This window comes from Scheffersomyces coipomensis (genome assembly GCF_036884675.1).
Source record: "Scheffersomyces coipomensis strain NRRL Y-17651 chromosome Unknown DFJ63scaffold_10, whole genome shotgun sequence".
Taxonomy (NCBI): Eukaryota; Fungi; Ascomycota; class Pichiomycetes; order Serinales; family Debaryomycetaceae; genus Scheffersomyces; species Scheffersomyces coipomensis.
In genome coordinates this window covers 23,676-51,430 of record NW_027042901.1, presented here as the reverse complement: position 1 = coordinate 51,430, position 27,755 = coordinate 23,676, and the positions used below count along the sequence as shown (strand labels likewise).

The window sequence follows — 27,755 nt, the reverse complement described above, 5'->3', positions numbered from 1 at the left end:
CCTAACAGATGAGGTGATGAAATAATGGAAGATATCCATGTCAAAAACGGCATCTCAAATCGATGTCATTTATGTCTGATATCACCCATCACTATTAGTTTGAGCCACTTCCCACCACTACCACATTCACATACACATTCATATTGATATTGACATTCTACGTATATGTAAATAGCAGTAGAGAAGAAAGAAACAATTTTATTGCAACTTTGTGGGTCGAAGAATTTTTTTTAAATTTTTCTTAGACATTGGGGGATCAAATCGAACGATGGTAAATCTTACCGAATGAAGCCTTCTTAGTGGTAAAGGAGGTACATTATAGATTACAACCCGATAATGTTATTTTTTCTTAATCATCACTCCATCATCACACAGAGTAATTTGTGTCCTGATATTACATACGCAACTTTAAAATGAATTACTAATTGTTTATCGTATTTGCAACTGTTTTCAAACCGAGTGGTAATATGTTTTTTTTTTTTACTTTTTTCATACACTATTACGATAATTTGCATCCCTTACGGATAACAGGAATTCCGACTATTACAACATCGATTATTATTAAATATTATTATTATATTGTCTATTAATAGTTGATTCACCTGTATGTGTACTGTGTGAAATGAATGTGATTGTGCTTACTACATATATAATACATACTACCCCAAGGATAAATTATTTAGCCCTCCAAAATTTAACTTGCTTGGCAAAGGCATATTTAATTGATTTTATAATTCCAGCACTAAAAATACCCATTATAGCTTGCTTTATTGAACTTAATTGAATAACTCGTTTAATTAATTTAATAATTTTTTGATTTAAATCTTTATCTTTAACAATTTCTCTTAATGATTTATCTTGATACATTTGATATAATTTAATTCTAAAATTTAATGGTAAAGTACTTATTAAATTAATTTTATTATTAATATTTAAATTCTTTTTAAATATTCTTTTATGATTATCATTTTCAATTATAATTAAATAATTCTTATGAATAAAATATTGTAATATTGGTTCATATAAGATTTTAAAATAGGGTAATTGTTTTTCAACTATATTTTTAACTTTATTAGGATTTTCCCCTCCAATATACATTCGGAAATCTCCCAAATAACTAATTCGAGTAATTTGTTCATATAATTCAATCTCATTAAATTGTTGATTTTGAATTAATAAAATCCCAATTGTCATGGCATTTTTAAGATTATATTGATTTAAAAATTTAATCATTAATTCAGATTCAGAATCAACTTTATCAAATTTAATATAATTTATTGGTTTTTGTAATCTTCCTGCAAAATATAATGATGACCATTCAATAAGATCTAATTGAGATGATCGATATGAGATGATTCCATATTTTATTAAATGATGGTTTAATCGTATAAATGGATTGAAATATATCCCATCTTTACCTTGAATCAATTTAATTAATGATAAATTCTTAAATGAATAATGGTCTCGGAATTGTTTCAAGTTTTGACGATGAAATTGTTGATTATCTTGAACAATATTAATGAAATCAATTTGTTTTTCTTCCCCTGATGGTGATTGTTGTTGCTGTTGTTGTTGGTCTTGTTCATTATATCCCGTTTGAGGAAATACTCCTGATCCATATCCAATTGATACTTTGATAGGACTATCAAAACTATCTATAATATCTTGTAATTCTTGATGTTGAACCACATCATCAATGACAATTTCTTGATTCTTAGCTTGGAAATCTTTCGGTATAATCAATTTATCTAATCCTCGATACCCCTCACTGATAATTGGTTGATAGAACTTGTCATTATATGGAGTAGTACTAGAAGTGAAAGTATAACTCTTGGTAGATGATGTAGAACTATTACTACTACTACTACTACTATTGAATCTATAAATGTGTCGAATTATCCATTGTCGATGCTTTAAGTTTATTCTTATCATATCATGCAATTGTATGTTGTCAATTGACCTAATATGAACGGAACCTCTACTTACTTGTTATGTACAATATGATGGTTGATGGTGATAGATAACCTTAATTATATCAAAAACGTATATAGTAAGAAAAATTTCGATGTAAACAATAATAATCTTTATACGTGGTGGTCCTTTTTTATTTATTTATTTATTTTTTGTTTGAAGGAATGACTATATACAGGACACAAAGTCATATGACCAAATGCACATGATTCAACATGTGACATAAAACCACCTGACTCCGGATCATGTGTCCGATAGCGGCTTGAGAAAACTAATACTGCATATAGCCCATCACTAATTATGATTCATCTTTTCTATTTTTTTTCAACAAAACCCACGTAGGTCAAATGGACCATTCAATGAAGTTATTCATTATAATTGAACAACAACCAATACTATAATAACAAACATGTCACAAGTGTATAGATCTTCACGTTCAGAAGAAAGTCAAGCATTGTCTTTTGAAGATGTGGTGATGACTGGTTTAGCCAAAGATGGTGGTTTATTCTTACCATCTCAAATCCCCAAATTACCATCTAATTTCTTAACTGAATGGTCAGATTTATCATTTAATGAATTAGCTTTTAATATCTTAAGATTATATATTAATGAAGATGAAATCCCAAGTCAAGATTTAAAATCTTTAATCACTAAATCTTATTCAACCTTCAGATCTGAAGAAATCACTCCTATTAAACACATTGATACTAATCTTTATTTATTAGAATTATTTCATGGTCCAACTTATGCTTTTAAAGATGTGGCTTTACAATTTGTGGGTAATTTATTTGAATATTTCTTAACCAAAAAGAATGCTAAAAAGGCTTCTGATGAACCAAAAGATTTCATTACTGTCGTTGGTGCTACTAGTGGTGATACTGGTTCGGCTGCAATTTATGGTTTAAGAGGTAAAAAAGATGTTAATGTATTTATTTTATATCCAACTGGGAGAATCAGTCCTATTCAAGAACAACAAATGACTACTGTTGAAGATTCTAATGTTCATACTTTTTCATTAAATGGTACTTTTGATGATTGTCAAGATATTGTTAAAGAAATATTTGGTGATGAAAAATTTAATGAAAAATATCATGTTGGAGCTGTAAATTCAATTAATTGGGCTAGAATCTTAGCTCAACAAACTTATTATTTCTATTCTTATTTCCAATTAAAAAAAATTAATTCTCATGCTCAAGTTAGATATGTGGTTCCATCGGGTAATTTTGGGGATATATTAGCTGGTTATTATGCTTATAAAATGGGTTTACCAGTTGATAAATTAATCATTGCTACTAATGAAAATGATATCTTAGATAGATTCATTAAAACTGGTAGATATGAAAAGAAAGTTGATAGTTCAGTTAAAGCAACTTATTCACCTGCTATGGATATTTTAATTTCATCTAATTTTGAAAGATTATTATGGTATTTAATTAGAGATTCTATTGCTGGAAATGATGATAAAAAAGCTGGTTCTATTTTAAACAGTTGGATGAAACAATTAAAACAAACTGGGTCAGTAGTTGCTGATAAAGAAGTTGTTGAAGGTGCTAAAATTATCTTTGAATCGGAAAGTGTAAGTGATGAAGAAACCATTGAAACTATTAAACAAGTTTATGAAAATCATCCTCAAAAATATATTATTGATCCTCATACTTCAGTAGGTGTTACTACTTCATATAGATTTATTGCTAAAGATGAATCATCATCAAATAAAGTTTATATATCTTTATCAACTGCTCATCCTGCTAAATTTTCGGAAGTGGTTAATAAAGCATTAGATTCTATTCCCGGTTATTCCTTTGAAAAAGATGTTTTACCAGAAGAATTAAGACAATTGAATTTAAAGGAAAAGAGAATCTTATTAATTGATGAAGCTTCCCTTGAAAAAGTTAAGCAAAAAATTGTTGAAATATTGAAATTCTAAACTTAATTTATATATATGTATAGGTATTAAAAAAATAAACAAAAAGATTATTAATTAGAATCATAATTTTGTAGTGTGATCTACGACTTCTGCTTCAATTGTACTTTACCATCAACGATCTCAACTTCATATCCTGCTTTATCAATAATCTCTTCATTAACTTCATTAGTTCCCTTAGCTTCTAAATCAGCTACAAATTTTTGATTTTGAGCATTTTGAGATAATAAATATTTAAGACAAATAATTGCTCTTTCCTTTATGAAGGGATTATTATCATCGATAATACAATTCGATAACACTAATTCTAATCCATGTAAATGACGAACTTTTTCTTGAATTTCAAAATTCTCAAAGGTTAAATATGATATGATTTCTATAATTAATGATTTTACTTGAGGGAAGGTGGTCTCTTTATTATCAAGATCTTCAAATCTGGCCCGAGTTTTCAATGTAATCGGTTTGATATTATCATGGACAGCTCTGAATAAGGGAATTAATGAAGTTAAGATATCATAATGAATTAACATTTTAGTGACTTGATTGAATTTACCTAAATCACTGATAATATCAAGACAAATGATTAAAATCAATTCATTCAATTCTTTATTATCTGATTCCAGATCATTATTATTGGTGATTGTATCTATGCAAACTTGACTAAATCTTTCAAACACTTTTATAATCCATGACACAATAGCGATTAATTCATAATTATTCCAATTATCTTTTGACGTTATTAACAATTGGCCAATTTTCAACCATTGAGAGAATGACGCTAGATTCTCCTGGGAAAGTAAATCATCATCCAATAACCAATTTCCAAAACTTTCATGGGTGATGATTTCAGTTAATAACGTGATGAAATTATGTTGGAATTGAGAAAATTCAATTTGTTCATGATGATGGCTTTGATTTGTTATAAGGGGATTAATATCATCTTGAAAATGAGTTTTGAAAAAGTTCATAATGTGATTTGAATCATAATTGATTTGTAATAATTCATATATTTGTTCATTATGATAAGTTCCATCCGATGTAATGTTATCTTCCTTTGAGGTGAATGAATTATATAGGAAATGAGTTAATGGATGGATATAATCTTTCTCCAAGACTAAATGTGATAATACCCCATTATTAATAGATAAAATAGATCCCTTTGATAGTATAGGATCTTGTATATTTGCCAATATTTGGAAATAAATCGTTATGGTTTTATCATAAAATGGATTATCAGATGAGATATTAGTAATGAAATTGATCAAATTAGTTAAGACAAACAGAACCAACTCATCGTCACTTGTTTCAAATCGAATCACATTTCGAATTAGGACAAGAACACCTCGATAGAGTCGTACCCATATGATATTATTCTGATATTGACATTGGTTGATGATGGTTTGTAAGTTATTCCAAATGCGATGATCATCGTCTTGATATGAATCTTGGGTTGAAAAATCCATTAATTCCAAAATGAATTGAAATTCTGATTCATGATTTGATTGGATCTCATGTTTATCTGATAGTATTTGACCTAGGTTATCTAAACCTTGAAGTATGGTATCTGAATGCATCAGTTCGTTTGATGTTATTAATAATCTTTGTTATACTTTTAGATCGTTTATTTTTTCAAATCCCATTTTGATATCTCAAAAAAATAAACGCTACCACAAAAACAGAAAGTTCTACAAAAATTATATCAATATCAATAACAAGTTTTATTCATCTAGTAAAGACAAGTTAAAGCTATAAGAACATAGGATAAATAAAGAGTTTGTAAGAAAACACATATTTAATACAGAAATCTGAAACTATTCATAAGAAATAGCAAATAATAAAGGATAACGATAAGAAAGGAAAGGAAAAAACGGTTAAAACTTTTAAGTTTGGTGTAAACCAAATTCATCTAAAATAGTTTGATTTTTATAGAAATCACAAGCATGAGGATTAACATAACAATACTTTGGAACTAATGGAGAAGCAGGATAACCTAAAGCAACTAAATATTCTCTGAAATTAAGAATTCTTTGGGTTAAGTCAGTGGTTCTTAAATAACCGGTAGTTGGATCTCTATTACCACTCCAAGTTGATTCAGCCAAGGCAGCAGCTCTTGGCCAAATCTTTTGAGTGACAACTGCTGAATCAACTTGTTCAGACCATAAGGCAACTTCAGCCCCTAACACATGTTGAGCTTGTTCATCAGTTAAATTAGCGGTGAAATCATAATCATAAATTCTTTGCCATGTTTTATAAGGATTACACCATGAACCACCATTTCCGTTATTGAAAGCTTCATTAGCATCAATATCAAGATATCTTGGATCATTAGTAATCCAACCACCATAACCACAATCAAGATAGAAATGATCAGCCGAAGATACAATGACATCATAACCTTTTTCAACTAATTCAGGAACATATTGAGCTCCATTCCAAGATTGTAAAATAACAGAATCTTTTGGAACAGTATTACCATTTAAAACCATATCTTCCCACATGATTAATTTTCTTCCTTGTTTTTGTAAATATATTGGAATAGCTTGATCTAAGTATACTTGAGCTAAATCAGTATAAGTTCTTGAAGTATTGGCAGCTAACCAAGCTTGAACTGTTGATGAGAAATTATAACAACCACCAAAAATTTCATCACCTCCAATATGGAATACATTATCGGGGAAAAGAGTTCCTAATTCTTGATAAATATTATCTAAAACTTCATAAGTCTTTGGATATAATACATCCAATTGACCTGGAGGTGGTTCAAGTGAAGTTGCTAATGAGTAAACATCATTTGACCACCAACTTTCACCACACGCAATCAATGCAGGATCGATTTGTTGCCATCCTGCTCTAGCATGAGCTGGGGCATCAATTTCAGGAATGATTCTTACCCCTCTATTTTGAGCATAAATAATTAAATTAACGATATCTGAAGTTTGATAAATTTCACGAGCGGAATAAGCATCATTAGTTAATTCAGGATAAGTTTCTAAATAAAGTGGCCAACTTGAAGTATCTTCAAAATGAATATGTAAAGAATTTAATTTACTTAAAGACATAATATCAATTTGTTCTTGAATTTTAGCCACTGAAATGAAATTTCTACCGGTATCAATTAATAAACCACGATGAGGAAATAAAGGTGCATCCCAAATAGATACTGAATCTTCAATGATATAATTATTATTATCATAAATAATCATTTGTTGTAAGGTAGTTAAAGAATGTAAGGCACCCCAAATTGTAGCGGCATTAACCGAAATTCCTGATGGAGTTACATCAATAGTATATGTTTCATTGACCCCTAATTGTAAAGCAGCATCGAAATCATCAACATTAATTTCAATGGTTGAAATACCACTATATCTTTTATCGAATCTTTTTTTAAGATTAGTAGCAGTAGGGAATGGTTGCATGGAAGACATTGGACCTTCAGTGGCAGCAGGATACCATTTCAATGATTCGATTGAACCTTTGATTCTAACGAATGCATCGGAAAGGAGATTATTGTCTTGATTTAATTGAATGGTTAAACTTGGGACATTGATTTGAATTGGACCATCGGTTCCCCAGGTTATATTTCTAGGAGCTGGTAAAGGACTGACTTTGACAGCCACAATGATTGCAATCAATTGCAATAAAGATATTACTCTCAATATCAATTGCATGTTTAATGATGGTTATGACTAACTAACTAACTAAATGAATTGAATTGAATTGAAATTAGGAGTAGGAAGTTGAAGTAGGTGATTTTACATTGATATTTATACTTGAACGATGGTTGGAGTCTCCTATTTTTTGGATATAATTGTTGTTGACAAGATACTCAATTGGGGATAACTGAAGAATAAGGTATTCAAACTTACAGGGCCTTAATCAATCTTTACTTCATCTTCTTTTGGTTGTGAAAAACTTAAAAAATACAACATTAAAAATAATATGTCTTCTGGAAAGAGTCGTCCCCCTTATTTTTTATTTTTTATTTTTTATTTGTGAGCGGAATATACCAAAATTGGAATAGCGCATAATTAACAAAAAAAGTCTGGGGGTTAAAGAAAGTGGAGAGCCTGAAAATGTACGAATACCGTTTATGACTTGCCTTGGCAATTGCTGTTGGAACTAGCAGACGAATTCAATTTCTAACCAATGGAATTAGAGAAGAATTGAACAAACGAAATATAGTAATACAAAATGGAAAGATATTTAGGGTATTATTGAAAGAATACAATACCAATATGAAGTTCATACTCGAGACCAATTAGGTATTCATTTTTAAACAATGACAATATTTTTTAAAGCGGAAATGCTTTAAACAATAACGTAGTAAACTTATTCAGATAACGCAATGATAAACCTTTGGTGGTTAGGAATATAAAAAAATGTGCTTAGTAAATCAAGTTGATCGAATTAATAGGTAACCAAGACATAGTTAGAGCCTTCCGAGGAAGAGGGAGTAGAATGGTATAAGAAACATTGTGAATCAAGGGAAGAAAAAAGTAAAGGCAATCATATACTACTATGATTTATCATTGTTCGATTTTATTATAGTAATTGTCTTATAAGTTTTAGTTGTTAACCGACTAATGATAATAAAAAAAAATTTCAGAATTTAAAAAAATGTAACCAAAATCTCAAAAAAATGTAACCAACCGAAAACGCTATTTATATCTAATACATACCAAACAACAATAACCACCTAGTATGATCATAAGGCTAGATTATGCTGATAGAAGGTAATGATATGAGGTGACAGTTAGATATTTCAATTCTACTTGTACTTTTTTGTCTTTTTTTCTTGTATGGGGTTCAATTTTAAAAAAATGTAACATAAACTATTTAATTAGCAGCCAAATGTAGAATATACCCTTTGATTAAAGAGTTTTTGCGAGTTAATAGGGGAAGGAGTTTGAAATCGATTGTGAATGAGATAGTAAACAATGGAGAATGATTGGTTTATTGGTGAACCGGTGTATTGTTGGATATGATTGAATTGAATTGATTGATTGATTAAGTTATCTTATCTTTGAATAGTCAATAAAGAGATTAATTGATAATGTTATCACGAACCGATACAGGGATTGCTTGCGAACAGCAGTTGCGATTGTGATTGTGATTGTTATTGTTATTGCGATTGAGCTTGTGAATGTGATTGAAATTAGAATTCCCTTTGTTATCGCTTGATTGAAATATTTTTCCAAAATTTGTCAACAATGAATAACTATAATATAAATGATTCAATTTCCTCATTTTTTAAAAAAGTTTAATATTTATTCACCTTACCATTGAATGTTAATACAACAACTCCAATGCTTTATATGATGAGTTATCTGAAAAGACCAGATAATATCATATATTAATACTGCCACATTTATGCTCATGATTCCAAAGCACATCCCATTCGTGTACTCATTATAAAATTATCATGCCTTTTTTGATTAATTATAAAGGAAAGAAAAGGAAAGGAAAGGAAAGGAAACGAAAGTAAAATAGATTCATTCAAACATATAAGTTTCAATTCTCATTGAATAAAGTTAAAGGTATGTCTAATCAATTAACATACAACTAAATTGAAGTTTATCATTCAAACCAAGCGCAAATAAAAAGGTTAAAAATAATATTTTGCGTGACAAGAAAAGCCATCAAAGTTTTTTTAAGCCACTTATGTTCATATATGGATTACTTTATAACTTTTGAAGTGTAATTCAATTTGGATCTAATAATGAACTATTTTTGGACAACTACTTGTCAGAGTTGTCATATAGATAATTTGTAATAATTTTCATATTCAAAATTTGTAGAAAGATCATAATCTGTATAATTTCTCTTTTGTTTTCCATGTGGTTGTGATTTAAAGTTTATGCTATATTAGAGAGACTTGATTAAATCAACTCTTATTAGTAATATCTGTGATTGAATAGATGATAAGTATTAAACTATTAATGATTAAGTCATAAAATCAATCACTAAATCAATTATCTACTTTAATAATACATAATAAATGTAATAATAAACAAAAACTAAAATCATGACCCTATTTAAACTTACATATTCCCCATTGATATAAATAACCATTATCGTAAACCATTTTAAACGAAGATCTACAAATAATATATCTTTTTAATCAGATAAGTAGGAGAAGTAGGACCCTTTAAATAATAGCCAAGAAAAACCAAATGTCTTTTTTTTGGTACCTTAAATAAAACTCATGTCTAAGCGATTACATAATCTCTGACGTAATAACAAAAATAGATAAGAACCAAAAAAAAAAGATAAACGAATCACAAAACAGACAAAAATAAATCGGAAATGTGTCACAAGAGATGATGATGATTTTTTTAGTGAGAAAGAAATGATTGACAGGGTTAGGGAGGAAGAAATTTATTTAGTGAGAAAAACAATTGCTAACAGAACTTAATGATGATGATGATGATTAGTACGATTGAGGGGAGATATCATAGCATAAACAACTTTAATATTATCAGATATTCAATAAATCAGACAGACATTTTTTTTTTCAATTACTGGTTTTACGTCAATGGTTAGATTTAGGGTGTCAGACAGACAGACAGACAGATGCACTAAAAATTTCTCGGTAAGTCTGGGTAAAAAAAAAAAAAAAGGCTTTAGTGACTTTACTTACCGCCTACACAAAACTTTAACTAATGGATAAATTGCAAATCATCAAATATTCTATTCCTTTTGAATGATATAGTTTTATGAGGTATCGGGCTTTATATAATAGAAGGGGAATTGATGAAACATCACATTATAAGCTTTTATCACTTTTAAACCATGTACCCACCTCCCCAACCTAAAAAAAGAATGTATGATGGGTCCAATGGACAGTGGGGTTTAGATTACGGGTATTATTAATATAGCCGTATGTTAAAAATATTACATGACTTTTTTCAAACTAGATTTCTATAGAGATGGATAAAAGTTGAATGGCTGAGATTGAAGTTGAAGTTATCGATGGCGGAACTCAGCAGTGTGGGTATATTATATTATATTATATTATATTATTAACGGTTCGGGTTAGAGTAGTTTGTTTGCTTCACCATTACGGTGAATGAATGATTGAATGAATGAATAAGTCTCCACTTTTATCATCGATTGATTTGATTATCAATGACCCATTAAACATGATATATACTATCATAGTAATGGATGGTATTGTATTATAACTATATATAGCGGGTTTAAGATACAATTATTGGTATGATTAATAAGTTAAAAAAAGAAAAGAATAAAAAAGGGTTGCACACTTACTGTTAGTAAGAGAGGTTAGCAACTACCGGATCGAGCAAACTTAAAATTTGATGTGATTCTAGACACACATACATACAAATTTAAATGATATTACTCACCTTTTTAATTCGGATAGCGGTTTTTTAATAGGATTGATTAACCAGTCAGAGTAAATCATTTAAAACTTAGACTAGACAAGATTAGACATAAGCCGTTACCTAACTAATTCAAAAAATAAATTGCCTCGGGAAACATTGTGTTAAGTTTTTCATTTCTTTTTTTGGTTCTGAAACTTAAATAATGAGATCATCATTTCATTATGGCGATTGTATATGATTATACATGATTTGATGAGAGGGTTATAGTTATGTAATTAAATCACGTAATATATAGAATATAAATACGTAAGGGTTATTATGGGTATTGGAGAGATAAAAATAATATCGTGATTAAGTAATGTAATCTATGTAATTAAAAGTATTCTACAGCACTATTGTTATAATACAAATATTTTTATATATTTACATTTACTTTGATTTGAATTTTTTATATAAATAACAAGTTGATTTCTTTTAAAGATTTTCTAACCCACCCACCCACATCAGGTTTAACCTTTCTATATTTGTTATAATTATAGTTTTTGAGTCTAAGTTTTACTTTCCCCTATTTCATTTCAGATAGCAAGACAGAGAGAGAATTTCTTTTTTTTTTGTTTTGAATCTCCTCCTAAAATCACAAAAAAGAAATTTCCATTTCCATCCATCCACTAATTAGAGAGAAATACTGAAGAAAGTGGGTTATTCTTCGTATTATTATTATTAGAGAAGAGATATCAACAGCGAGAAGAGCAAAAGTGGACAACTGAAGGTGTGTCCATTATTATATCTATATAACACACTATATAATTCATACTACTCATCCCTTCCATATACATTGTTGAATCAATTATTATAGAAAGTGTGGTGGTATTTAAGTTTCCGAGCGGATAGAAATTAAAAAAGTTTTGTGTACAGTCTTCCACTCACTATCTTTCCACAATCAATTGTCAGTAAATCACAAATTTCTCACAGGCAGGCAGAAAGTTATTTAGGGACAATCCGACCGCAATCAGATTTAAATTAAATAGGAGATAGCGACATAGAAATAATTAGACATCACAAGAAGAACCAGAACAAACAAGAAAGCTATTTATATATTTATAATTTCTTCCTTCATTCTTCCTTTCTTCTATATCTATTCTTGATTTAACTATTTGGTCTTTCAAAGTCTGGTTATTATCAAGATCTATATTCCTTTACCTTCTTTCATTTACTTCACAGTTTTTCTTTGTGGTGGAAATTTTTTTTTTTTTTTTTTTTTCTGTCGTTGATTTAGTGATTCAATTCCCCTATTTATTTTTATCGTTGTTTCATGGTTGTAAAATCATTGATTTCATCATATATATCAACTTAATTCAGTATAATTCATCATCTATATATTCATAAATCAATTTACAGTCAATGACAACCATAATATCAACTTTACCGTTGATTCCATCATCTCATCAATCCTCTACAATGTTATCAGTAAAGACAACCACTATCTCAACCGCTGATTTATCAGTAGAAACAGTAAAAGACGGCATTTTAAATACTTCAACTTCAACTTCATCTGATTTATCTCCTACTTATCTGCCAACAGATATATCATCAAGTTCATCATCTTCTTCATCTTCATTTCATTCTGCATCTCCTACCAATTCAAACAGACCTTCAACTCCCATAAAATCAAGACCTTCAACTCCTTCAACTCCACCATCTTCAAATATCTGCTCTACCACCACCAAAAAAATTGCAACCCCAAAAATTATTAATAATACTACCAATACTAAAAAGATTCCATATTATCAATCAAATCAGGATAATTTCTTACAATTAATCGAACCATTCCCCGTTTCACCTCCAACTTATGATACTTTACCTCCCGGTGGATGTCCCAAATTCCCTATCTTTAATACCAATCATTTTCCTCATCATGATATCTTACCTAGTTATTCTCCCTCCATTTATAAAATCGGTATAGTGGCTCGTAAAATGGAATGGTTAACTCCATTTGAAGCATCTCCATCCCGATCTTGGAAATATATCATTATGGAGTTGAATTCTACTCAATTGAATTTTTATGCTATACCGAATACTTTGGAAAATCATTTATTATCATTTAAACCAATCCCACAATCAAATGAACGTACGATGAATCAATTTGAAGAATCAGAATTAAAGAATTTAATGAGTGATTTCACCTTGGATGATGATTTACAATTTTTTAAATTTTGTCAACGATTGAATTTAATCGATAATGGTAGTTCATTCCAATCCACCAAACTGAATAAAAAACTTTTAAGATCTTATTCTTTACAACATTCGAAAATTGGGTTAGCTACCGATTATAAGAAAAGACCCAATGTTTTACGATTAAGAATTGAAAGTGAACAAATCTTATTAAATTTCTTAAACACTAAGGATTTAATTGATTGGAATATGGCAATTAATATCGGGAAGGATATTGCTCTTGATTTAAATGATCGAGAAATACCCAAATATAGAACTGTTCCCAGAAGAAGAAGAAGATCAACCACTGTTTCAGCTTATAATACTAATCATTTAAGTAATATTAATAATCGATTTGATGATCAATCTATAAGTCAAGTTTTAAATAAACGATTAAGATCTCAATCTGATCCAAATAATAAATTAAGAGATAAATTAGCTAAATTGAAATTTAAATTTGGAAGTAATAATAATAATGCTAGTGGTTCTTCAAGTTCAAAGAATGTGGTTACTCTTGGTTCTTCACCTTTATCGGCTTCATCTTCAAGAATGATGACTTCTCAAAGTGCCAATGCTACCAATTCAGCGCCAGTAACTACTACATCAGCTACTACCACCCCCACCACTAATAAACTTGCTACGGTAAGATCTAATTCAGCTCCTACTTTTTCAATCTATTCTGAATCAGAATATGAAGATGAATCAGCTATTAACTCCACTTTTGAAGAAGATGATTACGAAGAAGATGAAGAAGAAGAAGATATTGATACTTTTGCCTTATTATCATCTGCTACTACTAATGCCGCCAAAAAGGCCAGAGTTAGAGCTAATACAATTCCAACTATTATGACTACTGCTCCAACAGGTCAATCCCAATCTCAAACTACTACCACCAGATCTAATTCAAATCATATTGATTATGATGAAGAAGATATTCAAAATTTAAGTGATTTACATCATTATGATGATGACGATGATGAAGAAGAAGATGAATTTCAAGCTGATGATGGGGAAGATATAATTACTCCAACTTTAGGAGAAAGTCGTCCATCAACTTCATCCAATTCTTCATATCCTTCTCGTCCATCCCTTACTTTACCTCGTTTTGATGATAATGAAGATTATAAATGGAGTCCAAAATTAGATAAAACTCCAAGTAAAAGAAGATATTATAAGAATTGTTTAAGATGTATTAAACCTTTGACAATGGAAGATTCATGGGTTGCTAAATCATTAGTTAAACCATCATCTTTATCTCCTTTGAATTATGCCTATTTAAAACATGTTAAATATAATACACCTGCTACGATTGGAAATCAAGATAATGCTATGATGAATACTAATTTAATTTCATCATCACCAGCTAGTAATACAAGTTTAGTAAGTTTAAACTCATCTATTTTTTCATCACCATCTACCACATCATTATCGAATCATAGTTATACACATTCTCAAGATCCATTATCAAATAATTCATCATCATCTACAAATAGTTCAAAATCATTATCTTTTAATTCGAGAAAACCAAGAAGTTTCTCATTTAAAGAAATGAATGGATTCAGTTTACCCGATAATGTATTGACTAAAGTTCCAAATCATTTCTTAAAGGAATATCTTGTGGGAACTCATGGATTGATCCCAAAAGAACTTTAACTTTAGTGCTTCCTTTCCTTTTTTTTTTAATTACTTTTCATGTCCATTAATGTTAATGTCATTTTTATTATGGTCGGTAGGGTATAATGCTAACTTTTTTAGTTTTACTACGGATATTTTGCTTTGCTTTACATTCAGTCATTCACTTTACAATTTGTTATTTATTTACTAATTTTATTCTATTCTATTTTCTATATGGTTTTCTTTTTATTCTAGATTTATAGACGGCTTTTTTAACGATTTCCTTTTTTTTTTTTTTAAATTTTTAATTTTCATCATGATCATTATCATTAACTATATACAAATAAATGATGAGATTAATGAAAGGCTGAACGCCCCCATAATATCATTGTAATATCTGTCTCTCCTTTTGTAATTGTCTAACTCTCGATTCAAAGGCTTTAATCATAATATCAGTAATTTGTTGATTAAACAATGAACTCAACGAATTATATAATGGATTCTTAAATTGATAATCTAATTTAAGATCAACTTTACATTTATCCAATCCACCTTTGACTTTAACATTTTTGAAATTCCATTCTGATTTTAAAAATTCAAATATTTCACTTCCTTCACTATGATTCACACTTTCCGCTATCACTCGTTGATTCATGATGGTAGTTATATCACAGATGAATTCTTCTTCATATTGTTTCCATCCAACGGTTAAGCCGGCTGAAAGGGGTAATCCTGTACCTTCATCTCGAGATGAAACGAAAGATCGTTGTAAGAACGGTATAAATGATGGATATTGATCTATAGAACTGACAATTTCAAATAATAATGATGCATTACAATTATGAATGATTTTTGTAATGGTATAAGATTGAGGTTGGGATGAGATGAATGATGGTGGAGTTATGAATGATCGGTATTGATAGTGGTATGTTGGTTGTATGATTGATCTTGGATTGATCACTTGTCTTATTAAACCATTTCGTATCATCATTGTATATAATCAATCCATTAAGATAGTGAGTAAAACAATTAAATTGATTCGATGCTATCTTCAAATAGGTTTCAAAAATCACACAATTGGTCGCAACTTTTCATATGCTCAAACTAACCATTATAAAAAACTACAACATTACAAAGTTTAAAGTATATACGTGATGTTTAATATATATTATATTTGGTGTTTTTGATTATACATTCATTTATATATAGAAGATTGAATGCTTTAAAAAAAAGCATTCAAAATTATAAGTTTAGGTGAATGAAATAATAATAAACATATGAAAATGAGATTATACATAAGGATTTCTTTAGTTTAATTTAGGTTAAAACTTAGTTAGCTTTGGTATAGACAGATTGTTTAGAATGTTTTAAAACTGGAACAATGATACCTTCTTCTTCTAATTGTCTTAAAGCAACTCTAGCTAAAGAACCACCAATCTTTAATCTATCAACTAAAACAGAAACAGAAACATATTTATAGGTTGGAACATCCTTTAAGATTCTATCGTATTTTTCTTGATCAAGAACAATTAAATGTTGAGCCTTATCCTTAACTTTACCTTTATTCCACTTCTTTTTACCTTTTTTACCACCAGCTAAAGCGGCAGCAGCTTTAGCAGCTTTAGTTTGTTGAACCTTTGGAGCCATTTCTAAAAATAAAAAGTTAGTATTTGAAGTCTTATAGGGACTTATATCAGGGGTCATTAAAAGATAATGAATAGAGGAGAATGAATAATAATAATAATAATAATAGTGATATTGACGATTGATTTGAGGGAATTAATTAACATTAAGAAAGTGATGGATGATTTCTACAGTGAAAGTGATGATCATTACTGACACGAGTACAAGACATTGATCTTACTCATTGGATGATATGATAAGATATCATATTGGTGGTTGGAATTGTTATTCATTAATTATTATTTTTTTTGATAATGGAAAATTCTTTCATTGGATGAAATAATAGTGGAATAACATGATTCATTGGAATGATAAACTGAAGAATAATTTCACTTGATCTACCTGAACTGTGACATGATCTTTACATCTGGGTAGTAGTTGATGTGATATGATATGATTTGACATGACATGACATGATAAACTTTTTTACAATCTTTTCAATTTTCAATAACTTTGATAATACATGGTATCAAAACATTACTATCGATATCTTTCCATATTGATTCATTCTATTCATTAATCTCTAATGAGATGATACTATCTATATCATATAGGTTGAATGACACATACTTATTTGACGATTCTTGCTAGTTAAAAGGAAAAGATTATAATAAGAAAATCAAAAGTTAACAATTTTTTATTACTATAATTTTACTCTCTCCAGAGGAGTCTCTCTCTGTCTCTCACGCACTGTAACAGAGTTTTGGCTCTCACTGCTAACAAATTTTAATTAGTGTGCGTTTCACACTTTAATTCTTTTCTCATTATGGTAATCGAAAAAAAGAAAAATTTTCTCATACTAAATAATTATATACAGGCCAATAAACGATCACGTGAGAAAGTTTCACAGACGATCATGTGACCCATGTGACCACCAGGTCAGTAACCCTACAACCACATTTATTCACGTGATTACATTTGTTTAATTTTAATTAAAACTAAAATCGTCTCTGTCTCAGCAAACCTCAAAAGGTCAAAACTCAAAACAGCCTTTATTACCAGTAACTAACACTTAAGTAGAATCAACATATCATTAAGATCTAAGTCATTAGCTTGTTTAAACGCTAGATAGATCATATTATATACATACTATACTATCATCACCATCATGTCTAAACGGATTGCTGATGATCAATTAACTAAAGATAATTATTTCAATCAAGATGGTGATATAAATCATAATGGTAATCATAATCAATTAGCTTCTTCAGATATATTATCAACTAGAAAAATATTAAAACCAAGAGGTCATCTAGGAAGTGGTTCAGGTGTAGGTTCATCAACTGGTACTACTAACGGATTTAAATTTGGTTCAACTGTACCTCCTCAACCTTCATCAATCTCCACCACCACCACCACCACACATGGTGGTGATTCCTCAAATCCATTCTCTGGGTTTAAACCTTCTCCAGCCCCATCAACTTCATCATTCGGTGCTGCCTTTAGTAATGTCGGTAGTACCACCACTACCACCAACACCACCACCACTAATGACTCCGAAAAGAATAATAAAATTAAAGCATTAAATAATAAATTCATTGAATCAATCAATCAAAAACATATTAATAATACCATTGTAAATTTCACTCCTATACTACAAACTTATATTAAATATTATCAAGATATAGAACATGAATTTAAACCATCAGTTGTAAGTTTACCTTCCAAACCAACTTTTCAATTTAATCCAACTCCAGTATCAGCACCAGCACCAGCACCAGCTCCTGTCCCTTCATTGAATGGTACTACTACTACTAAACCAATTCAAATTGAAGATCAATCAATGAATTCATCAGATGATGAGTCATCATCAGATGAGGAGGAAGAAGATGATAAACCAAAAGTTACCAAGATCGAAGGACCTAAATTCACTCTTGAATCTAAACCAACCGTTAAGAAATCAGTATTTTCATTTGGACCAAAACCACCTCCAAAACCAAAAGATGATTCAGATTCTGATAGTGATAGCGAAATTGAAATTAAAGGTCCAACTTTCACTTTTAATAAACCGATCCAGGATAATGTATTTAAGTTCAATAATGTTGATCAAAAGAAGGAGGATGAAAAAACTAAATCATCATTTTCATTCAATCCTGAAAAGAAGGAAGAATCAGAGCCAACTTCTAAACCTCTCTTTTCATTCCAACCACCAACCAAGGAAGAAACTACTAAACCTGCATTTTCATTTGGTTCTAGTACAACTCCAACTTTTGGATTTGGTTCAACTCCAACTAATAAAGAAGATGAAAAACCAAAACCAACTTTTTCCTTTCAACCAACCAACACTACAACCACAAAAGAAGAACCTAAACCCCTTTTCAATTTCGGCTCATCAACTGCATCTACTACCACCAATGAAGAAAAACCAAAAGATCCAAAACCACTCTTTGCGTTTGGAAATTCGGCAGCAACCACTACAACCACCACCACTCCTTCATTTAACTTTGGTAGTACTGTAAAACCAACCTTCACTAATGGAGCTTCCACCTCTGAAGATAACAAACCATCCATTTCATTTGGTAACACCACCTCCAATGATACTCCAAAACCATTTTCATTTAATCCAACTCCAGTAGTAACCAAAGATGAATCAACTCCAAAACCAACTTTTAATTTCGGTTCATCAACATCTACGGCCACCACCACTAAGCCAACGTTTAATTTCACTCCATCTGATTCAACTGCTAAACCTATCATACCGGCCTTTGGATCAAATTCAACTTCAACTGATAATAAACCAGCATTTCAATTTTCATTCAATTCTGCATCTTCAACCACCCCAGCTGAGACTAAACCTGCTGCTGCATTTTCATTTGGATCAAGTACGAATGGAAATGGAAATGGTCCTAGTTTATTTGGAGGTAATGCTTCTACATTTTCATTCAAACCCCAAGATAAGAAAGAAGAATCGGTCCCTACTACCGATGGAGATGATGATAAAGTTGAAGAAGAAGAAGAAGTGGAAGGTAATTTCACTCCTGTTGCTTCGTTGGCCAGTGAACAAGTTGATAGTTCTACGGGAGAAGAAGGAGAAGAAACCTTATACACCAAACGATCTAAATTAATGCTTTATAATGATTCAAAAGATGGCAAATCACCATATACGAATATCGGATTAGGAGAATTAAAAATCTTAAAGAATAAAGAAACTTCAAAGACTCGTATTTTAATTAGAGCCGATGGAGGATTACGGATTTTATTTAATAGTTTGATATCAAATCAATTGGTATATACTTCTTTAGGAGATGGATCTATGATTCAAATTCCACATATTAATACCGAAGGGGTATTAGAGAAGTATGTGGTTAAAGTTAAGACTGGTGATGATGGGAAGGAATTATTAAAGACTATTAATGAAAATAAATAAGTAGCGAGAGAGAGAGGTCATATGTATAATTAAGTAAAATATTAGAGTTATGTTGATACAACACGATTTAATTAATAAATAAAATTGTTTATATTATTGAAATTTATACTTTTACGTTTCTAACGGTTTCTATAAAATCAAATTCATAACCGACATTCAAATACTTTGGATCGACTTTATTATTATTTCTCTTGGAGTTTAATAAATTAATGATTTCAGATTTTGAGCCGAATAATTTATAATTTATATGATTGAATAATCCCATGATGAATTTTATCATTAATGATTCATAATTTTCATAATGTTCAAATATAACAATATCAATTATATGTTGTGATATTTCGAAATTTAAAATCCCAGTTAATAAATTATCAATAAGGATAGGTAAATACTCCATAGGGGATAAATTTATAATTTTAAAATGAGTCTTTAATCGATGTAAATGATGATTGAAATTATCTTCGAATTTAGTTATGAAGGATGGATTGGATAGTATACTTTGGTTAATATTATATATCTGATGTAATGTCATTAAGGTTTTATAACTGTTTTTATAATTGTAATAGAGGATCGCTATTAAATTAAGATAACGAGGATTATAACATTGAAGTAAAGGAGTATCTGATGATTTAGATTTTGATTGCAAGAATAATGTAAAACTTATCATTACTCTGGTTAATTTCAATTTAATTTCAGTATTTTGGAAATAAAGTATATCAGGAAACACCATATCTAAATCTTGATTAATTAATTTAAAAATTGGATGATTCTGATTTAAAGAATCAAATTTAGTGAAATAACCATCACAGAATTTTTCATTATCATTAGTATTCAAATTATAATTTAAATTTAATGATTTCCACCATATTTGACCTCGAATATTATCATTAATTTCTTCAACTTGATCAATAATTCCTCTCCAATATAAATCTTTAAAATTCTTGGTTGATTTAATCCGACCATTAAATCCAATCAAATTCGATTCTAATAATAATTTATGCCATATTTTTAAATCTTTATTACGTTGATATTTGATTTTTTCTAATGTTTGTAAATTTTTCAATTGTAAATTTGATTCTTTCATCACAGCCGAGTTTAAAAGTTCATTTGATTGTTTTTGATGTTTGATTCTATCGTTATTATCCTTTGGGGGTAAGAAAGTTGGTCTGGTAAAACTTTGATAATTATTAGTGATTATAAGGGAATTATGATTGGATGTAGAAGGAGTTGTCGATGTTGATGGAGATGATTGACTTGGTAATGATATATGTTTTATATCGGAAGATGTGGAAGTTGTTGAATGTAAACTTAAACTTGAACTTGAATGTAAGGAAGGTAATGAAGTATTTAATTTTTTAAAACTTGTTAACATATGTTTCATTTGATTACTCTTTTCAAACATTTGAATATATTCATTTTGATTAAATAATAAAGTTAATTCTTGAGCATCCTTAGAGATTCGATTAAAATCAAGTTGATTAACTGATGATATTGAAGCAGTTTTATAAAATTTAGGTCTTTCAAATGAATCATCATTCATACTGATTACAGAAGAATTTGAAGTTTCATTACCAACTTCTACTTCTTCACTAATACTTAATATTGATGATGCTCTAGTAGAAGTATCGGTATTAGTAAGGGAAAACTTTCTCGTATTATTATTATTATTACTTTGTTGTTGGAAAGGTTCTTGAAGGAATAAATCATGATAATTACCCAGTAAAACAGGTTGACCAAAGGGAAGATTATTATTATACATATAATCACCAAGATAAATATTTTCATCAATCAATTCATCTTCAAAATCAAAATCTTTCTTATCATACCGATTAGAAGGTGTGCCTTTTGTTGGTTTACTCTTTGGACCACCAATATGAGTTTCATTTGATTTAAATTTATTAATGGAATCATTTAATTGAGATTTTCTTAATTTTAATCGTTGGGATGGAGTTAAATTCATAGGAGTTTTATTAACTTGAATCATATAACTTGATGGATTATTACCATTATTAGTGATAGAACTGGTTGAAATTGTACTTGCACCTGAAGATTTTTTGGATTCATTACTACTTAAAGAAGCAGATCGAGTTATTTGTTGTTTCAAAGGTGATGGTTTTTGATTTGTTTGAGGAGGAGGAGGTGCTGGATGAACAAGAAGTTGGTTTGAACCTAAATCAACTTCTTGTAAGTTTGATGAATTATCTATTATGACTGGTAATTTAGGTAGTTGTTTATTATTGACTGACATGATTATTATAATTTATGGGTATATGTTTAAAGAAAGACTAGGGTAAGATTGTAGGGGGTAAGCGAATGACTAGGACGATGTCCTTAATGGAGGAGGAATACTTGACTCAAAAGGAAGGAAGGAATGAATGAACGAAGGTGATGACACGATAAGGTTTGGATCAACAGGGGTTGGATGGATAGTTTGATATTGGTTGGAGTTTCAAATTAAATTTTTTCTGTTTGAGATTAGACGATATAAAAAAATGGATCACAATCAAAAGTTACTGGTAGCGATAAGATAGGATGACGATGAATGACTAGTTATGATTGTTGGTTGGTTGCTTGATCTGTCTGTCACAGTAGAAACAAGGTTTTGAATGGGCAATGATGGGTGGTGGCTAATATATACCAATAAATAAATGAATCTCGTTGTTAATTATTAACAAGAGATAATTTGAGAGATGAAGAATGTGTTTTATACGATGGTTAAATTTCGAGGTAGGTACAATATAGAATGGAATACACGGTTAAAGAAAGTAGTAATTCCTTCGCCATTCATTGTTCTTTACACTTTAAATGTAAACATTCATAAAGATATACTATTATTATTATTGTTCAGATTCACCATAACAAACAACCCCCCTTTCAAAAATAGAATTTTGTGTCAAACTTATTTTGATTATGATTATGATGCGTCAAATTGAAGGGTGTGTAAGGTGAAGTTGTACATTTCCACAGTAGTAATGGGATGCTGATCTGAGTCATTCACTTCTACTTATGGGTTAATTTACTATGTAACTCTTACTTTGTTCAATGATCTGGTTGATCATAGTTCATCGAATATCAAAGAGTTCAACTGGTAAGTGAGACAACAGATATCTTTACAATGTTAAACATTATCATCTTCGAGCTCATACTGAAATTCCGTTATCATATCACAACGCCATATCTCAATCATCTTCATCATCTTCATATTCACTATTTCATTTCATCATTTCATCATTCCATTCCATTAGAGTTAGTCTCTCTAATATAGTAAGCTCATCCCATACATACTAAAAATAAAATCATAACAAAAAAAAACATTTCGCGTTTTATTTTTTAGTTAAATAGACGCGTCTTTCTGCCTTCTTGTTTTTGCAATCACTTTATACTGTTATTATTATTCTACGAGGAAGTGGGATCATCAACTGGTTACTGAGATGACCACAATCTGATATTGATTTACTATTGTAATGTTCGCACTTTAACTGAATCCGTAATTATCATTTACCAGCCATCTTTCTCATTACTTTGCCCCCAGTTAGAAATATCTGTTATGCCTTCTTTTAAGCCTAGAGTTTGATTATATCGTAATTATGAATAAGCTATTTCTAGTTGACAGGCGAAGTAGAATTAAACTTTTAAATGGCGAAGATAACGTGGCGATGGAAGTCTAACGCCACCACAATCCCTAACATCTTGACTTCTTTAAGCTAGTTAAATGCTATTGTTCAACTTCCGAAACTTGGCAAATTTCATTCTTTCAAAATCCACTTTACTTGGCAACATGTTTCGTACTTTTCTACCCTAATAAAAACCCTTTTACACTCACCGACTACTACATCATTAACAATATATAAATAAAACATTAATTTATCGTCATATATATAGACAATGATTATAAAAACAAAACATATTTACAAAGTAGTTTACCGTTTATATACAAAACTAGACTTAAAAACAATCAATCAGAATCTATACATATTGTGTTCTGATCAGTTGTTTTCATTCTACTCTATTATTACCATTATTAAGTATGATTATGATTAGTATTATGATTACTTCTACTTCTTCTTCTTATCATCGTCCTTGGTTGAATTATTACCATCCATATTAAAAAACTTACCCAAGAATTTTCCAATTCGATTTAACTTTGTAGGATTTAAATCATTCTCATCATAAGTTTTAGTCTTACCATCAACATTACCTGATTCACCTTCTCCTTCATCTTCACCTAAATCTAATTTCCAATGAGCATCGGTTCTTTTAGCATTTTTATCATTAAAAGCATCAGCCAATGCTTCTAATAATGCAGTTTGAATAGGAGTTTCTGGAATCAAAGTCTTAACTTTCAAAATCACATCTAAATCACCTCTATTATTAATGTTTCTATTGATTGGTACCCCCTTTTCTGGTATGGTTAATTTTCTACCATTTTGAACTCCAGGTCTAATCTTTAATTTAATATTTTCTCCATCAATAGTTGGAACTATAATCTCTCCTCCTAAGGCTGCTGTTGTCATTAAGATTTCTTGATTCACTATAATATTATTATTAACTCTCGAAAACGTAGCATCATTAGATACACTAACTCTTATAATTAAATCTCCATTCTTAGTTCTATTATATGGATCTTTAGCTACAAATGGTGCATCACCAGCTCCTGGAATTCTTAATCTTGATCCATCTTTAATACCAGGAGGTAATTCAATTTCAGTTGATTTTGGAACTTCTTGAACTCCATGACCATGACAAGTACCACATTCATCAGATTTAGCAATTTGAACTCCTGATCCATGACATGTACCACAAGTGGATGACATATGGAATCCACCTAAGACATGAGTACTTTGTCCACTACCATGACAGGTTGGACATGTTGATTTCTTTTTACCTTTCTTTAATCCACTACCTTCACAAGTATTACAAGAATCAACTGCTTTATAATTAATTTTTAATTTAGATCCAAATATAGATTCTTTAAAGGAAATCGTTTTTAAAACTTCAATATCATCCCCGATATGTTCAGTTACAAATGCACCACCTCCACGACCTCTTCCATTGCCCCCTCTTTGACCTGTGAATGCTTCTCTAAATAAATCTTCAAAATCAAATCCCATTCCTCCTGCACCACCACCGAATGGATTACCACCATTTCCAAATGGATTTTGACCTCCTGCAAAGGGATTAGCATTCCCATTGGCATCAAACGCAGAAGCACCAAATTGATCATATTGAGTTCGTTTATCTTTATCACTTAATAATTCATAAGATTCTTGAATTTTATGAAATCGAGTTTCAGCATCCTTTTCCTTATTAACATCAGGATGGAACTTCTTCACTAATTGATAATAAGCTTTCTTAATATCTTTTTGATCAGCTCCCTTATCAACTCCTAATACTTTATAAGGATCAAAATCAATTAAATTACGATTAGTGGAATGGAATGATCTTATTCTTTGATTTTGTAAATAGGGAGACGAACATACTCTGACACTATGAGATGATCTCGATAAAGTATGAATGGATCTCTTAAGGACAGTTTGTGACAATTTCGAATTGACAAGCATTAAATTATTCATTATCTCAATTCAATTAATTCATAAAAACCACAAACAAAAAATGAAACAACGTTTATATCACTAATTCGAAATTTGAAAAGCTATGAATTTCTAGTTGATTTAAATTCAATAGCAAGTATAGCACGTATTATTAGTATTGCGTCAAGTTATAGCTATGACTTATGTAAAAGTCGTTATGGCGGGAAGATCTTCAAGATGTGATTATATCTATTGGTGTAATTTTTTTTTGGTTCTGATTATTCTAGAAAAATTTTTGATTTTCAAATCACGTTATTGATCATGTGACTAATGATGCGACATTTTTTTCATCATGGCTGTGAATTAGACCCCCTTGCATATGAGGAATAAATTGCAGCCATAGCCTTGATTAGTAGGCTGGCTATCAATGAGCTATAAATAGAACACTGATCGTCCGAATATCAAGAATGATTCTAATTTCATCATTAAGTTTCATATTACTTTAAAAACATGTTAGAAACTGAAGAAATTGTTCAAAAGATTGATAGAGAAGAAGAATCTATTCAACAATTAGAAACAATAAGGTCCAATACTCAATTGCTATACATCATTCAAGAATGTAATGTTAAGATCGCTGAACATTCTTTTCACATCAAGACCCTTAGACAAGAACTCAGTAAATCTCATAAATATTATTCGTCCGATCTTTATAATATGAAACCTCAGTTTTATACTGCTTTCCAATTATGTCAATTTGATTGTCCTGATTTGGATCAGAAAGTTCAGTATATGATGGAACAATTACAATTCAAGATTTATAGTGTTGAACAAAACAACCTAGCAAAGAAAGATTTCAATCAAGACAAAGAAACTAAAAAAGTCAATGAATCTAATTTGAAAGTTATGGAATTATACTTGAAACTTTTGGACAAATCATTAAATGAGTACAAGTCTAAAAATATATCAACTTTAACTCCAGTAAGAAGTGAAACTTTAGTTCAGAAGAAGCTAAGTATTGAAAGTGTGTTAAATTGGGAATTGACAATCACTACAATTGAAGCTAAGAATATTGTCCATGCTGAACCAGTTAAATTATTTCGAAAACGAGTTGAATCAATGATTGTGTTTTCCATAGATGGAGAAGAGAAAGCTAGATCTTCATTTTCAAAAAGTAAAATATGGAACGAATCTATAAGATTGAATGTCAAATTTGGGAGAGAATTGGAAATTCTAGTGTTGGATAAACCTGATCTGCAATATATTCCGGTAGCTGTTAATTGGATCTATTTATTTGAATTAAATGAAGAATTTGATAAATCTCAAAATACAGAAATATCTCTTACTGATCCACAAATACAATTCACTTTAAGATTAGAACCAATAGGAGAAATTACATTGAGATTGTCATTGAAGAAAAGAACAAATTATGGACAAGCACTTTGAAATTTATTTTTAGAAATTATATATAGTACACATATTTAAAATGCAAACAAAGCGACATTTCATAAAATTGGTGGCATATGTCTTCAAAGTATATATATAATCTTTCTGAAACGTATATTCGATATTTTGTTAATGCTCAGCAATTATACCAATGAAATCATATAACTGTTTCTTCTCAAGTTCATCATCTTCGCTCACTGTATCTTAAGCGCTAACGCACACTGTCAATAACATAATCGCAATCATTAACAACTTAATTATCAGAGCTTTATTAGCAGCACTTTTGTAACTTGGAGCTGGAACAAAAGGTATTCCTTTATAGCACAAAAATGTGTTGACTCCTTCAGGTAATGTAGCTACACTTGTAGTACCATTACTTGCAGTACAGGTGATGTTAGTGACAAAACTCATTTATTATTTGAATTTTATTATGTTGTAATTAATAGCTATTCAATTATGAGTTAAATATGATCAAATTAATTCTTGAATCCACATCCTTATTCAAATGGGAGTCATCTACTAGGATTTGCTCAATTGATATTCGTATGTTGATGAAAATCTCTTACAGGGTATCAATAATGAAAACTAAAATGCGACTTACTCAACAAATTATCTAGTGTTTATTTCTGTAGTTCATTTCCTATAGCTTGAACGTTATTTTGAGG

At 29.9% G+C, this 27,755-nt stretch overlaps 11 protein-coding genes across 11 annotated transcripts; 4 read left to right on the top strand and 7 right to left on the bottom strand. All coding sequences in view use genetic code 12, as the record gives it.

Annotated features, from left to right (window-relative positions):
- Positions 1 to 675: 675 nt before the first annotated feature.
- Positions 676 to 2,344, bottom strand: PTH1 (putative phosphatidate cytidylyltransferase; the record flags this gene model as incomplete). The annotated part of the gene is made up of 2 exons (XM_064907583.1): positions 676 to 1,810; positions 2,325 to 2,344. The coding sequence occupies 2 exons, from the start codon at positions 2,342 to 2,344 to the stop codon at positions 676 to 678; spliced, it is 1,155 nt and encodes a 384-aa protein (XP_064759250.1).
- On the top strand, positions 2,157 to 3,938 carry THR4 (threonine synthase). The gene has a single exon (XM_064908884.1). It carries the CDS (start codon positions 2,381 to 2,383, stop codon positions 3,896 to 3,898), a length of 1,518 nt encoding a protein of 505 aa, XP_064759249.1. The 5' UTR covers positions 2,157 to 2,380; the 3' UTR covers positions 3,899 to 3,938.
- DFJ63DRAFT_52422 (uncharacterized protein) lies at positions 3,939 to 5,622 on the bottom strand. Its single transcript, XM_064908885.1, has one exon. It carries the CDS (start codon positions 5,467 to 5,469, stop codon positions 3,979 to 3,981), a length of 1,491 nt encoding a protein of 496 aa, XP_064759248.1. The 5' UTR covers positions 5,470 to 5,622; the 3' UTR covers positions 3,939 to 3,978.
- Positions 5,623 to 5,775: 153 nt separating this feature from the next.
- On the bottom strand, positions 5,776 to 7,563 carry HEX1 (Hex1p; the record flags this gene model as incomplete). Its single annotated transcript, XM_064907582.1, has 1 exon — positions 5,776 to 7,563. One exon carries the CDS (start codon positions 7,561 to 7,563, stop codon positions 5,776 to 5,778), a length of 1,788 nt encoding a protein of 595 aa, XP_064759247.1.
- Positions 7,564 to 12,699: 5,136 nt separating this feature from the next.
- On the top strand, positions 12,700 to 15,105 carry DFJ63DRAFT_291417 (uncharacterized protein; the record flags this gene model as incomplete). The annotated part of the gene is made up of 2 exons (XM_064905398.1): positions 12,700 to 14,818; positions 14,909 to 15,105. 2 exons carry the CDS (start codon positions 12,700 to 12,702, stop codon positions 15,103 to 15,105), a joined length of 2,316 nt encoding a protein of 771 aa, XP_064759246.1.
- Positions 15,106 to 15,328: 223 nt separating this feature from the next.
- DFJ63DRAFT_321414 (ubiquinone-binding protein) lies at positions 15,329 to 16,214 on the bottom strand. The gene has a single exon (XM_064907329.1). The coding sequence runs from the start codon at positions 16,055 to 16,057 to the stop codon at positions 15,452 to 15,454; it is 606 nt and encodes a 201-aa protein (XP_064759245.1). The 5' UTR covers positions 16,058 to 16,214; the 3' UTR covers positions 15,329 to 15,451.
- A 181-nt stretch (positions 16,215 to 16,395) lies between these two features.
- RPS25B (40S ribosomal protein eS25) lies at positions 16,396 to 16,713 on the bottom strand (the record flags this gene model as incomplete). The annotated part of the gene is made up of 1 exon (XM_064905399.1): positions 16,396 to 16,713. The coding sequence occupies one exon, from the start codon at positions 16,711 to 16,713 to the stop codon at positions 16,396 to 16,398; it is 318 nt and encodes a 105-aa protein (XP_064759244.1).
- Positions 16,714 to 17,857: 1,144 nt separating this feature from the next.
- Positions 17,858 to 20,215, top strand: DFJ63DRAFT_309945 (nucleoporin; the record flags this gene model as incomplete). The annotated part of the gene is made up of 2 exons (XM_064905526.1): positions 17,858 to 18,023; positions 18,162 to 20,215. The coding sequence occupies 2 exons, from the start codon at positions 17,858 to 17,860 to the stop codon at positions 20,114 to 20,116; spliced, it is 2,121 nt and encodes a 706-aa protein (XP_064759243.1). The 3' UTR covers positions 20,117 to 20,215.
- A 4-nt stretch (positions 20,216 to 20,219) lies between these two features.
- On the bottom strand, positions 20,220 to 22,364 carry DFJ63DRAFT_291423 (uncharacterized protein; the record flags this gene model as incomplete). Its single annotated transcript, XM_064905400.1, has 2 exons — positions 20,220 to 21,913; positions 21,986 to 22,364. 2 exons carry the CDS (start codon positions 22,362 to 22,364, stop codon positions 20,220 to 20,222), a joined length of 2,073 nt encoding a protein of 690 aa, XP_064759242.1.
- Positions 22,365 to 24,164: 1,800 nt separating this feature from the next.
- MDJ1 (Mdj1p) lies at positions 24,165 to 25,923 on the bottom strand. The gene has a single exon (XM_064908880.1). It carries the CDS (start codon positions 25,687 to 25,689, stop codon positions 24,172 to 24,174), a length of 1,518 nt encoding a protein of 505 aa, XP_064759241.1. The 5' UTR covers positions 25,690 to 25,923; the 3' UTR covers positions 24,165 to 24,171.
- Positions 25,924 to 26,157: 234 nt separating this feature from the next.
- DFJ63DRAFT_338146 (uncharacterized protein) lies at positions 26,158 to 27,090 on the top strand (the record flags this gene model as incomplete). The annotated part of the gene is made up of 1 exon (XM_064908650.1): positions 26,158 to 27,090. The coding sequence occupies one exon, from the start codon at positions 26,158 to 26,160 to the stop codon at positions 27,088 to 27,090; it is 933 nt and encodes a 310-aa protein (XP_064759240.1).
- Between the last annotated feature and the right edge of the window lie 665 nt (positions 27,091 to 27,755).